At 46.8% G+C, this 12,483-nt stretch overlaps 4 protein-coding genes across 4 annotated transcripts; 1 reads left to right on the forward strand and 3 right to left on the reverse strand.

Moving 5' to 3' along the window:
- Positions 1-1,304: 1,304 nt before the first annotated feature.
- On the reverse strand, positions 1,305-2,567 carry FPOAC1_000619 (uncharacterized protein; the record flags this gene model as incomplete). Its single annotated transcript, XM_044845231.1, has 1 exon — positions 1,305-2,567. One exon carries the CDS (start codon positions 2,565-2,567, stop codon positions 1,305-1,307), a length of 1,263 nt encoding a protein of 420 aa, XP_044711147.1.
- Positions 2,568-6,945: 4,378 nt separating this feature from the next.
- FPOAC1_000620 (uncharacterized protein) lies at positions 6,946-7,998 on the reverse strand (the record flags this gene model as incomplete). The annotated part of the gene is made up of 1 exon (XM_044845232.1): positions 6,946-7,998. The coding sequence occupies one exon, from the start codon at positions 7,996-7,998 to the stop codon at positions 6,946-6,948; it is 1,053 nt and encodes a 350-aa protein (XP_044711148.1).
- Positions 7,999-9,186: 1,188 nt separating this feature from the next.
- FPOAC1_000621 (uncharacterized protein) lies at positions 9,187-10,482 on the forward strand (the record flags this gene model as incomplete). Its single annotated transcript, XM_044845233.1, has 2 exons — positions 9,187-9,528; positions 9,577-10,482. The coding sequence occupies 2 exons, from the start codon at positions 9,187-9,189 to the stop codon at positions 10,480-10,482; spliced, it is 1,248 nt and encodes a 415-aa protein (XP_044711149.1).
- Positions 10,483-10,712: 230 nt separating this feature from the next.
- On the reverse strand, positions 10,713-11,220 carry FPOAC1_000622 (uncharacterized protein; the record flags this gene model as incomplete). Its single annotated transcript, XM_044845234.1, has 2 exons — positions 10,713-10,719; positions 10,787-11,220. The coding sequence occupies 2 exons, from the start codon at positions 11,218-11,220 to the stop codon at positions 10,713-10,715; spliced, it is 441 nt and encodes a 146-aa protein (XP_044711150.1).
- Between the last annotated feature and the right edge of the window lie 1,263 nt (positions 11,221-12,483).

The following is a 12,483-nucleotide window of genomic DNA, read 5'->3' on the forward strand; positions in this document are numbered from 1 at the left end:
CGCGTGGAGTGTGGAGGACTATTGCCTCTATCTCTATCTCTATCTCTATCTCTATAGCCAATCTTGAATCCATTGAGGGATGACTTCTCCCGAGAAGTAAGCTTTGGAGATGAACCAACTTAGATTGTTTGTTATAACTGCTAACTTACTTCGGTACTGCGGTCATTAAACTTCGAGGAACACCTACATCAACTTCGGTACTGCAGATCCTTGAACAAAAGTCCAAGTTTCCATTTTGGTCAACTTCCTTGATGATGTACTCAAAGAGGGCAAAGTCCGGTGGCCGGAGTAATTCATCCATTTCCATCTCATTTAAAGCCTGGCCCTGGATCCGATTACTGTATTTACAGTGGACTAGTATACCCGTAGTCGACTTTGAGAAGCAATTGATATCTCAACTCCAACCCTGATCTCATCGGTCCGTCTCCCTGTTGAGCAGGTGTCAAGGATCTTGAAAAGTCAACCTAAGCCAAGTCAAGCAGGCCCTGGTTTGTTGGACCCTTGTCAGAGCGGCGGTCCGCTATTGCGTACAGCTTCGCTTGTGATTTTGTTTTTTGCTTCTTCCGCTGTCAATTATGCAGCTATCCTCGGCAACGGGACTCTACTAGAGAGACTCCACGCAAAAGTAACCCTGTATAAATCACCATTTGGACGGATAATAGGAAAAGACATTAATGATATTTGATTTGTGCTGTACCCGTTCAATCACCGCGATTGCTTCTATTATTTACTCAATGATAAGTCGAGGTTGTTTGGTAGGTAGTGTAATATGTTGAATACAATTAACTATCATGATTAATACGCCTGCCTGCTTGTAAGAGCAGATCGCTTCCTCCTAATGCTTCTCCTTCCTCTTTCTCGACAACTTTTGTAATGATGCAAATAATACCCTGAACAACAAAAAGACAAATAGCCTCCCTCCCAAGTTTTTGATTGCCCATCCCAAGGCACCTTTGCTGTAGTGAAACAGAAATGCAGAAACAAATAACAATAATGATTCTGTGAGCAAAAAATAACAGATAGCCACCCAATTTTTGAAAGCGATCGCTGGAAGAGGCAAAAAAAGACAAAAGACATGGAACAATAAAAAAATGCGCCCTGAAAATCACTCCCTTTTTCTGATGCGTTGAGTTTGCCTCCGAGTGATCTCCTCTCTTGTTTTGGAAATCTTCCATTGTCGCTGTAAAAATTACCCCTTCTATGGATCGGAATTCCGATGCCCTGATGCGCTGTACCATCCATGCTGTTGTTATGGTGGTGGTGGTGGTGGTGGTCCTGCTGTAACCTCGATCTTTGTTGCCCCTTTAGTGCACTCCCGAATGCTCAAACAGGGCCCTGATGGCATCATTGTCCATCTTGTTCTCGAGGGCCAGTTGGAGTTGGATCCTCGCCTTTTGCGGATTCAAAAACCCCGCGCCGATTCCTGCCTCGCAGGGTCCGACGAAGCCTCCCTCCGGTCTCCGGCTCACTATCACGGGGATGTCGGTCTCGCGGACGATACGTCGAATCTCTTCGGTACCTTTGGATGTCCAGAATCCGGCTCCCATTCCCGCAAGGACGATGCCCTGCGCTCCAAGGTCGATGGCCGCCTGGAACATGCCCACGCTGAGCTCCTGGTAAGCGTAGAGCACATCCACCTGAGGTAGTGCTGATGATCCTGCTCCAGCAGTAGAGCGTCCAAATCGGCGGCCATTATTAATGGGCTGCAGATCAAAATGATGGTGGCCAAGAGGTCGTGATGGTGGATAGAAAAAAACTGGCTGGACATTGACGAATGTTCCCAGCAAACCACTATCAGGGGCTTGGAAGGCATCCAAATGGTTGGCGTTGACTTTTGTCGTAAAACGAGCAGATCCAATTCGATCGTTCATAGCAATCATAACTCCTCTGCCTCGAGCACTCGCTGTCGCTGCCAATGTCACCGATGACAAAAGATTCATTGGTCCATCAGCGCTGATGGCGGTTGCTGGACGCATAGAGCCTGTTACAACCACGGGCTTGTCGCTCTGGATAGTAAGATCGAGAAAAAAGGCCGACTCATCCAGAGTGTCCGTTCCATGGGTCACAACGGCACCTTGAGTAAGAGGACTGTCCAGGTCATCCTGAATCTGCTTCGCCAAAACCCTCAACATGTCCGAGCTCATGTCTATGCTGTCTGTGTTGGCGAATTGAACGCCTCTCACATTGGCAACATTACACAGTTGCGGTACTGCATCAATGAGAGAATCCACTCCCAACGCAGCTGACCGGTATCCCGTGGTCTGGTCAGCCGAGCTTGCAGAGCCAGCGATGGTGCCTCCGGTGGCATAAATGGTGACATTAGGAAGATTGGGGTTGAAGCAGTTGAATCCTGACGTGGTAGAAATTTCGAAAGCGATCCCCGTCTGTATTGGCGCGTTTTGTTGAACCGAGAAGTGAGGTTGGACGTGTAGGTCGAGGACAGGAGAACCCCAGACCGAAGCAACCCACGCACCAAAAGGCAGCAGGGCCGTTGAAGGAGCCAGCACGGCCAGGATGATTCGCCACAGATAACTCACCCACGAAGCTGACGATGAAGCCATCTTCATTGGAGATGAGGCCGCAGGCCCCGAGCAAATAACAGGAGCGGCGGCGACCAAAGTTTGGTCGTGAACTCTTCTGAAGCTGGGCATCATGATGTAGACTAAAATCTATAGATCAACTTGTAGCTAGAAGCAGTGTAGTGCAGTTATGCTTCATGGAGGCTTGTCCTTTTGTCTCGCCAACAAGGTCCAGCCTGTTTTTTTGTTTCTTTCTCAAGAAGTCTAACGAATGAGAGTAATAAGAAAGATTAAACCAGAGAAAGGAAAGACGAGCGAGCACATGCTCTCATACAATGGAGATGCGATGCTCCCCATTCTTGTACTGGGAGTATGGCTAATCCATTTTCATCTGTTTACAATTATTAGTCAATTCTCCAATCTCCAATCTCCAATCCAGCTACTAATGGATGTACTGTACGATACTGTGTCCATCCATGTAATTATGTATCCATCCATTCACAGATATGCTGTTTGTATGTATCCGTACCTACGTACGTATACTCTGGCTTTTTGCTGCTGAGCACGGTGCATCGGCCCGCTAGGCGAATCGTAGTCCGGTATATGTATCTTACGACCCTAGACACATGGTCTCTGGGTCCTGGGTCTGACATGGTTGCTTCCAAAGCCATGACTTCAGAGAGGGTTTTGCTGCTGTTACTGTACCCAGGTACGGATACAGTACTACAAAAAGACTCCCCCCTAGAAATCTTTTTGCGCCAGTCAACGGCTACCAGTCCAGGGTCCTTTTCTCATTTCAAGCTACATAGTACTAAACATGGGGGGAGCGGAGGAGTTGGATGGGACTCTTCATGGATGTTGACTTTAGTTATATGGGGCACAAAACGGTTATGGAGAAGTGAAGTCAAGGATGCTTGTTTGTCTTGCCAGGCTAGCCTAGCTTAGCAGCTTATAACCTGCAGGATGCACGCAAGCAAGCAGGCAGGCATAATTGTAATGGGGGCAGGCAAAAGACAGGGCAGGATGGTACTCCGTACTCTGTAGGTAATGATGGTACACATCAACAAGGTGGCAGTGTAATAAGAGTTGATGGTGGTGGTGGTGGTGGTGGTGGTGGTGGTGGTGATGATGATGATAAGTGCTGCTACTGAAAACAGTCAGTCTACGGATGGATGGATCAACTTCATGACAATTTTTGCACGAAATATATACATATGTATTTTGCCTATTTATTAAAAATGTGCACTTTAAACGCTCACTTTCTTATATTCTTTTGTGAAACACGGGTATGCATATGCATTTCTTCAACAGCCAAGACGACGCAGAGAGACATGGATGTATCCTAGGATGTCGATAAATGAATACCGTTTTTTTGATAATTTCACGATCACCCCCGATGACTGCTTACACCCATCATATTGTATCCCGGTTGTTTTTCTTTGTTGGTCTTGAGAGCGGATCAGCAATGACATTATTAGATGCGTATTAACTTGTGGTATGGCATGGATACAACAAACAGTCAAACACCGAACTAAGTCTTGCAAGACGTATTCTGAATATGATTGTATTCTCGTATACCTAGAGTAGTACGTATGGAACTTGAACCATGACTCAGAACTAGCAGAAACATGATTACTTCTCACTACCTACATTAACTAGAAAGCACATCTATCAAATCAAAGCTGGGCATTCAGTCTACAGTATCCAGAAACTCGTTTATCAAACCTCTGACATGACAGTCACATCGCTACTGCAATGTGCAGTACGACGCCGCCAAGGTGCACTACGCACGCAAGACGTACATGCATGATTAACTCAGTCTGTACAGGGGGTCAGACAGCCTATGGGTGGACGCATCTGTGGGGCTTCCTAACCTGGGTCACTCAGCCGAAGCCCCCGTGGTCTCCGTTTTGATGTCTTTGAGGCAATTCCGACATCCGTCGTGCCTTAGCCTGTACAGCACATACAGCTACAGAGTGTTGTACGGATAACTAACTACTCACTTACTCCCATTCATGGATACCATGTCGAGCTAATTCTGAATTCCAATTCATCCGGTCTTGTTCCAACAATTCAACCTGCTTAATCCGGTTCGGCAATTTAGCTTGTTTGTTCCGAAAAGATGAAAGAGCATGATGCTATCCGTAGCTAGTGGTTGTTGGTGGTTCAAGTTTGCTCACACCACTTGGCTTGGACCTGGTAAAGCTGATGGCGCAACGCAACCTTTAACTATCAATTCACATGATGTTGCTGACACGCACCTCATCTCGGTTGATCCTCATCCTCATCCACGTCCTCGTTTCTGTGATTGCGGGTTCTAACTATCATCATCTGCCTTGTCGTAAAAGGGCTGATGGGCGAATTCTCACGTCACACAAACGACGGGAATAACAGACCAGATCAGCCCTTTATTTCAGCTGTCAGTCACTGTCAACCAGCACTAATAGTAAACACAGTCATTCATTGGCTTGGATCATCTTTTGTGTACTGCAAGGAAGAGTCTGCCAGCCTGCATCGTCATCCCGTGAATAATAGTCATGTAGCCAAGAATAAACCCATCAACGTTATCACATTAAAAAAGGGTCCTCAGATCATATTCCAATATACATAAACAAACAAACAAACAAATGGATCCCCACTGAGATATCCAGTGATAGTACAGCTGTCGTTGAAGAAACCCACCCGGGTATAGAATTCCTTGAGCCTTCCATCAACCGGCCAGCGGGTCTTTTCACCATGTCATATCCCACCACCCGTATATTATGGGGGCCTTGTCTTGGGAGTCTAAGAGGTAGGGGGTCAAGAAGGAGAAGAAGATTTTTTTTCTTTTCTTTTTCCTTCCAAACAAGAATTGCCAGGTACGGATACGTAGCGAGTCAAGGTGCTTCCCGCGGTTTCACGGCATTCCCGCCCCATCTTATTCCCACTTCTGAAGATGATTTATGCCGGCACTTTGAACTTGAGTGCTGCATCGATACTGTAGGTAGGTAACTATGTATGTAGTAGGCCCCTACCCAGGCCAGGTAGACAGGTAGATATGGTTATCGTGGGATATCCACACTTGACCAATGCCCTGATGAAAAATATATCTATAGACAAATCCACTACGGTACGGTCCGTTGGCTCTATTCTCATATCCATATCCATATGTATTCACAGCACTGTGATACAGTACAGTATGAAATATATGATATGTAGAATTGCATGCTTCAAGTACGTCGTTATCACAACAAAGACCGGGTCCGAGCTGAGACACCCCTACGTCGTCAGCAATCTTCAGGTCATCCCATCGCAGCCTGCATAATCGATTTATAGGTCGACAAGACTGAGTAGACGGATGGTTGGAGCATGCATACATACATACATACATACGTGACAGGCCAAACACCATTTTGAGACATGCATCATCACAGCTTAGCCCAGTTCCACCTTCTAAAAGAATCCAAGTGCATAGTTACATGCTACAGACACTCGCGGTTGCGAGCGAGTGAGTGACCAGGTACATGACATGTACTGTACTACGTATGTACCGTCCATCGGGGGATAACTAGCCCAGAGCCTGCAGGTATCCGCATCACTATGGAGCTAGGGCCGAGACCTGTCAAACTGGGCTACATGCATGAAACGACGTCGACTGCTTTGTTGACTGTAGAGTTGACGACTACCCCTACTTTACTCCAAGAGATTCACCAGAAGCACGTCTATTCACTTTTTTTGTTCATGTCATGTACGTTGTGTATCTCTGCATAAACGAAGCAACACAAAACTCTTTATTAAAATGATGTTATGTGATGTGATGTTATGTGACAAATGATATGCAACCCCTTTGGGGAAATGGTGATTACTATTACCATGCGCATATCATCACGATCTCCTACCAACATACTTTCTCTCTCCCACCCACCCACACACACACACACACACACACATGCCATGCAAGTGACCCTTGGAAAAAAGGCCGAGGAAATCATCGGGGGGGAACAAAACATCCCATTCTTCATGACGTTGGGTGCCACCCTCCTGCGTAGTAGCGCAATAACCACGGTATATGCAAGTCACTCTTCCTCTCTGCATACTTGTTTCCGAACATGGGACGACTCGAAATATTGGGGAGACGAGAAAACTCAAAAAAAGAGACCTAGTCTTATTCAGCATGCGAAGAATAGACAGCCTAAGAGTATGTGTTGTCCTGAATATCACCAAGTCAAGGTTTCTTCTGCCCAGGAAAGTCATGCATGTGCCTTGAAACGGCATGTTTATATTTGCTTGATAGGGTTCATCGCTTTAACAATTTGGTTAAAAAGAGAAAGAAAGAAGAAGAGAAAAGAAACAAGACAGTAAGACTATCTGTTGTCAACTCCCCAAACGCCGCTTGAAAATAGAGCCCCGAGGTATAAGAGTGCCTTTTCCCGTCCTTGAATTGTATTTATGCTGAAACATTAACGTTGGCCTGGGGCAGAGAATCCATGCTGGTGCCGTTATCAACAAGCCATTCCTTCTTAACCAACTGCTTGCGTGCACCATACAGAAATTTGTATGCTGTCTTGACTGTTCCGTCACTGACACCTGCCTGCTTGGCAATCAGGTGTGACGGGCAGGCTTCTCCAACAATGTGGCATGCCATAAAGATACACGCTGCAGCCACTGAAAGCGGCGATCGTCCGGCAAGATCCGAAATGTTGTTGGCCTGTTCGGCCAGATCGCGAGAGATCTTGGCCACCTTTTGCTGGTTTCTAAGACCGAGCTGGGACACGTAACGACCACAGAGATCCTCGGCACCCACTGATGTGTTTTCGTAGTTGGTGACTGTGTTGAGACCTGTAGCCTCGCCGTCCTGCTCCTGCAGCTTTTGCAAGAAGCTTTGGAGCTGCTTGAAGACTCGACCGACTTCCTTCTTGCTCACACTAGTCAAGTTGAAGATTTCTCGAAATGTTCTAGGTACGTTGTTCTGCCGGCAGGCGATGAAAATGCAGCCTGCGATGACGGCTTCTTGGGGCTTGCCCTTGAGGAACTTGTGTTTGTCGACGAGCTTGAAGATGTGCTTGGCCGCGTTTGAAACGTTCTGTCCCATGTTGATAGCTTCGCACAGAGAGACGATTTCCTTGTACGCGAGCATAAGACCCTTCTGTGCTTTGTCCTGCGTGGTGTTGTTTTGCGTTCTCGAAAGAGCCTTGTGTGCCTTGGAGTCGGAAAAGGCTACAGTCGTAGCGAGCTGCTGTCCCTCGACGAACTCATCCTGAGGACCACCGACACGACTGGGATCGTCACCTCCCTGGTCGTCGTTCGCAAAAGTTCTCCATTCGGATCTCGTGTCGATAATGCGGCTACCGACCACGAGGCCGCAGTCTGAGCAAACTGTATCGCCGCTGGACCACTCGTCGACTAGGTTGGGAGGGTTGATGTTGCACTCAGGGCATACTAGGACGTTGCTGAGGTCTTCTTGGAAAGTAGGGTTGTCTTTTCCGTTCGGGGGCATCATCTCGCTGAAAGGAATGGCGGCGTAGGTAACGCTGTTTGTTGGAGAGTGCAGGTTGGTCGCTGTGTGCTTTGTTCTTGCGACCGCGATTAAGAGTGGGTTCTGGATGACTAAGCTGAGATGTACACTCGAGCTTACTTTTAGGCATGAGAAGCGTACAAAACCATATACAATGAGTACTTTTGCCTAGGTGATTATTCTACATGATTAAAAGTACCAAGTCTGTCGTTGATTGGGGGCTGTGCATTGATTTATAAAGCCTAATACCGACTTCGCCCCTTACTCTGTAGGTAAGAGTCACAATTATAGAGTTGAAGTACCTAGGCAACGACACACACAAAAGCGCTGCTGTGCAGCTAGCTTCCGCTTCTTCTTCTTCTTCTTCCTTCAACACAAAGTTCATCCACAAATAAACAACCAGTCATCGTGAAGTATATCTGTCTATCTAGGTACCTACCTACATACCTACCTTAGTAGATAGTTAAAGTTGCTATATGCTGGTGACAACCATCACGTGATATCTTAACTGTGAACTTACAAATGCCATTTCTTGAACTTATTGAATGACATGAATTAGCTGACTAATTCAATCTTTCTCTGTTCTCGATGTCCCAAGGTAGAGCAAATAGCCCCCTTCTAGCCTACCTAGGTAGGACCCTGAAGTTGTTCCTATTGTTCCAGCCACAGCGGATACTCTTTTTAGTGCCAAGGCGTTAGCAATTTCAGCAAAGCTCCTCTTTCGACGTCATTTCTTTGTGGTAGCTTTTCTAGATCATTGCTGAATGATGTTTGTATGTATGATTATTGGATTACAGTCAAGAATTGGCTGACAACAATGTCTTCAGCTTCAGCCAGCCAGTGACAAATGACATAAATACTCGAGCCCCCATAACTCTTATTGTTGTTGTCTGTACATCATGAAATGCTTCTTTATTTCTGTCTACCTTTCTTTGTCCAACTTTAAACGCTAGAGTTTGCATTGTCCGAAGTCGGCCAATCATGCAGCTCTAATGGAGCACTCCGCAGTACGTACTCTGTCGACTCACTCACTCATTCAACGTATTTGAGTCAATAGAGCAAACATTCAAAAGTTGAACAAGGACGAGACGGATCCAAGCAATTCCTCTTTCAACTGTACTCTCATCCAATTATTCTCTGTTCTGCCATATCTAAACAACAAAGTACAGCAAGATGGCATCTCAATCCCAAGACAGTGGGCAAAATGCCCTTCCACCTGTCAATATCAAACCTCTTCTCACCAAGCTCTGGCCTACCGAATCCGCAGTCTCTCCTCACGAGATTGCCGAGGCCATCTCTCACTTCTTCACAAACCAGGTCACCGAAGCTCAAACAGCTTCTCTTCTCATGGCTTTGCATTTCACAAAGCTTGATTTCAGAGCAGATGTCCTCGCTGAGTGTGCCCGTGTCATGCGGGAAGCAGCTGCACCCATTCCTGTAGAGGAGCTCAAAGAAGTCATTGAACGAAGAGGAAGAAAAGAAGGAGCTTACAGAGGTGGACTGGTGAGTGTTTCAGTCAGCCAAGCTTATTTTCTTATCCAATATTTGACTAACCCATCGTAGTGTGACATTGTTGGTACAGGAGGTGACGGCCATGATACCTTCAACATCAGCACCACCTCATCCATCCTGGCCTCAGCTCTGCTCATGGTCTCAAAGCATGGCAATAAAGCCAGCACTTCAAAGTCTGGTAGCGCCGACCTTGTCGCCTGCATGAAGCCTCAGCCTCCTATCATCAGCGCTGTCCGCCCAGACACTTTGGTCAAGGCGTACTCGGAGACCAACTACACCTTCCTGTTCGCTCCTGTGTTCCACACCGGCATGCGATACGTTGCGCCTATCCGTAAGCAGCTCCCTTGGAGAACGGTCTTCAACAACCTGGGCCCCTTGGCCAATCCTGTTGAAGACGTTCTCGAGGCTCGTGTCATTGGTGTAGGCAGAAGAGATCTTGGCCCCGCCTTTGCTGAGGCGCTGTGCATGGCCGGTTTCAAGAAAGCTCTCATCATCTGTGGCGAAGAGGATCTCGACGAGGTCAGCTGTGCTGGGAACACCCTCTGCTGGAAAGTCAATGAGACCAGCTCTGGAAAGCTCGAGGTCGAACACTTCACCGTCCACCCCAGCGATTTTGGTCTGAGCACTCATCCTCTCAGCACAGTCTCTTCTGGCAAGGAGCCTTCTGAGAATGCAGAGATTTTGTCCCGAATCCTTCACAACGAGCTGCCTGACAATGATCCCATCCTCGAGTTTGTCCTTCTCAACACCGCTGCTCTCCTTGTCACATCTGGTATCTGCGAGGCTGATACCAGCAGCATGGGCGAGGGCGACGATGGCAAGGTCATCACCGAGCGTGGCCCTGGTGGCTTGCGCTGGAAGGAGGGTGTGCGAAGAGCTCGCTGGGCTCTTAAGAGCGGTGAGGCCTGGAGACAGTGGGAGAAGTTTGTCAAGGTCACAAACGAGATTGGAGGCTAATCACTCCAAAAGTGTTGATTTTATGGTATTATAGTTGAAACGGTATTTACAAAAATCAAGGCTCCAATTACAATACAAATACGCCTTACATGATAAAACCGATTTTTGTGTCTCTAACGCCATCAGACCTTTGATATATGCATTTCCTTCGTGGGTGTTCAATTCAGTCGTGTCAAATCAATTCGTTGGTATGTATGTCTTGGTAGTTTGGGCTGCTCATACTTCATTCTTCATGCTCTGTATTTAGAGCTATCAGAAAACTCTTCCAAACCCAGGTGAAACTGGACTTGACATCGAGTCTGACATTGTTGGTGAAGTAGGAGAGTAGGGGTTCGTAGAGCTGGACCCAAAAGACTGTGGTAGAGGTCGAGATGATGAAGAGCCTGCGCGAGTCTGTATCCTGGTGCGGTCAACTCCAGGATGGCTTCTCATTAGGGTCGACTTGTTTCGTTGAATATCAGCTTCATAAGCCTTCCAGTCTGTCCTTAGACTTGTGCTGCTGTCTTCTTCCTCAGTTTCGTAGTTGTTGTTATCTTCGGGTCGGGCGGTCGTTCTAGAGGATGCCCGACTTTGCAATGATTTACGAATCATGGTTGACCTTTGGTGATCTGGGTCGTCTGTTTTGCTGAGGCCTGACTTGATTCTTTTCTTCTTGCCAAAGGAGAAGGAAGTTGATGTTTCATCACTACGACTCTGGCGTGGCTTCACCCACGAGCAGAGGTAGCTGAAAATAGGCATGATGATGATGATGGTGATGATAACGGAAGGGATAACGAGCGGAAGGATTAAGATAAACGAGAGACTGAAGGCGATGAACGACAGACGAGATAGACAGTGACATGCTATATGTTTACTTTAATGACAGCAGATGTTGCCATAATAAGTTTTTCGAGACATTCCAAGCGTTGGTTTATGCCGGGGAACCACCACCACCACTACTACAAAAGCAAAGACGCAAGCCATAGTCTAACGTAGATGGGATCATCCTAGCAACGGGGAAACGGCCAGTATGCGCCGCCAATGCCACGTAAGAAAGTTGTGCCGGGTTACTTTTCTCTTTCTGTAAACTTGAGCTTAATTTTCGGGCTGATCGGCGATATGGATGGGCACACAACGGCTCGCACGCTTGAGGCGTTGGTTCTATAAATGGGAGCCAAGGCCAGGGATGCGATTTCAGGGTCTAAAAGAACGAGAATTATCGGCAAACGAGCTTAATTCTGGCTCAAATACCGCGTTTGATACGATTAGCCTTTCATTCTAGACTCTTCAAGTCTATCTTGCAAGCAAAGTGTATGCTCTTTCTAATATACTCTTTGTCTGATATATACATGGATCAATCATACGGTAAGTTGATTTGGTTGGAAAATAGATCGCCAAGAGGAAGCGTGACACGAGCGTGAACAGGGATCAAAGTCTTTTCCAGGTTCTAGAGTGCAGCCAAGACATGAGATAGAGAGACGAGAGCGAAGAAACCCTATTCCCGTTGTCCCGATCAAGAGCAGGGGAGTAACACCCCCAAGCACTGATACGAGCCAGTGGTGGCTGTGGTTATTTTGAGCCTATAATCGAGCCGAATATGAGACATGGATGATATCAACGGCATTGCATAGGATGCGTGGTTTTGTTCAGCTAACGACGAATAGACGAAATCATGACGAGCCGAAGAACTCTATAATTACTACTAAAGTTGACCAAGTCTTGGGAATCAAATAACAGCCTAGTCTGTTATTCTGGCCTTTGTTATAAAGCTTCAATCTAGGTTTGGTCAGGGTAGCACTGGCAACGAAAACAATTGTGGCTGAAGGAAGCTTCGTCAATCGACTTTTATTAAAAATGATCGACATATGCTGCGGTCAGAATGCGACGCATGACACTGGCGCAACCTCACAGGCTCAGCTCTCGGGAAATGAAATATCACAAGTGATACTACGCGGCTTGTGGGTATCACGAGTCTGATGATAATTAAAGACAAGACACCTCTATCAAAATCACATACTTAGC

The sequence above is a fragment of the Fusarium poae genome, chromosome 1, assembly GCF_019609905.1.
Source record: "Fusarium poae strain DAOMC 252244 chromosome 1, whole genome shotgun sequence".
NCBI classification, from domain to species: domain Eukaryota; kingdom Fungi; phylum Ascomycota; class Sordariomycetes; order Hypocreales; family Nectriaceae; genus Fusarium; species Fusarium poae.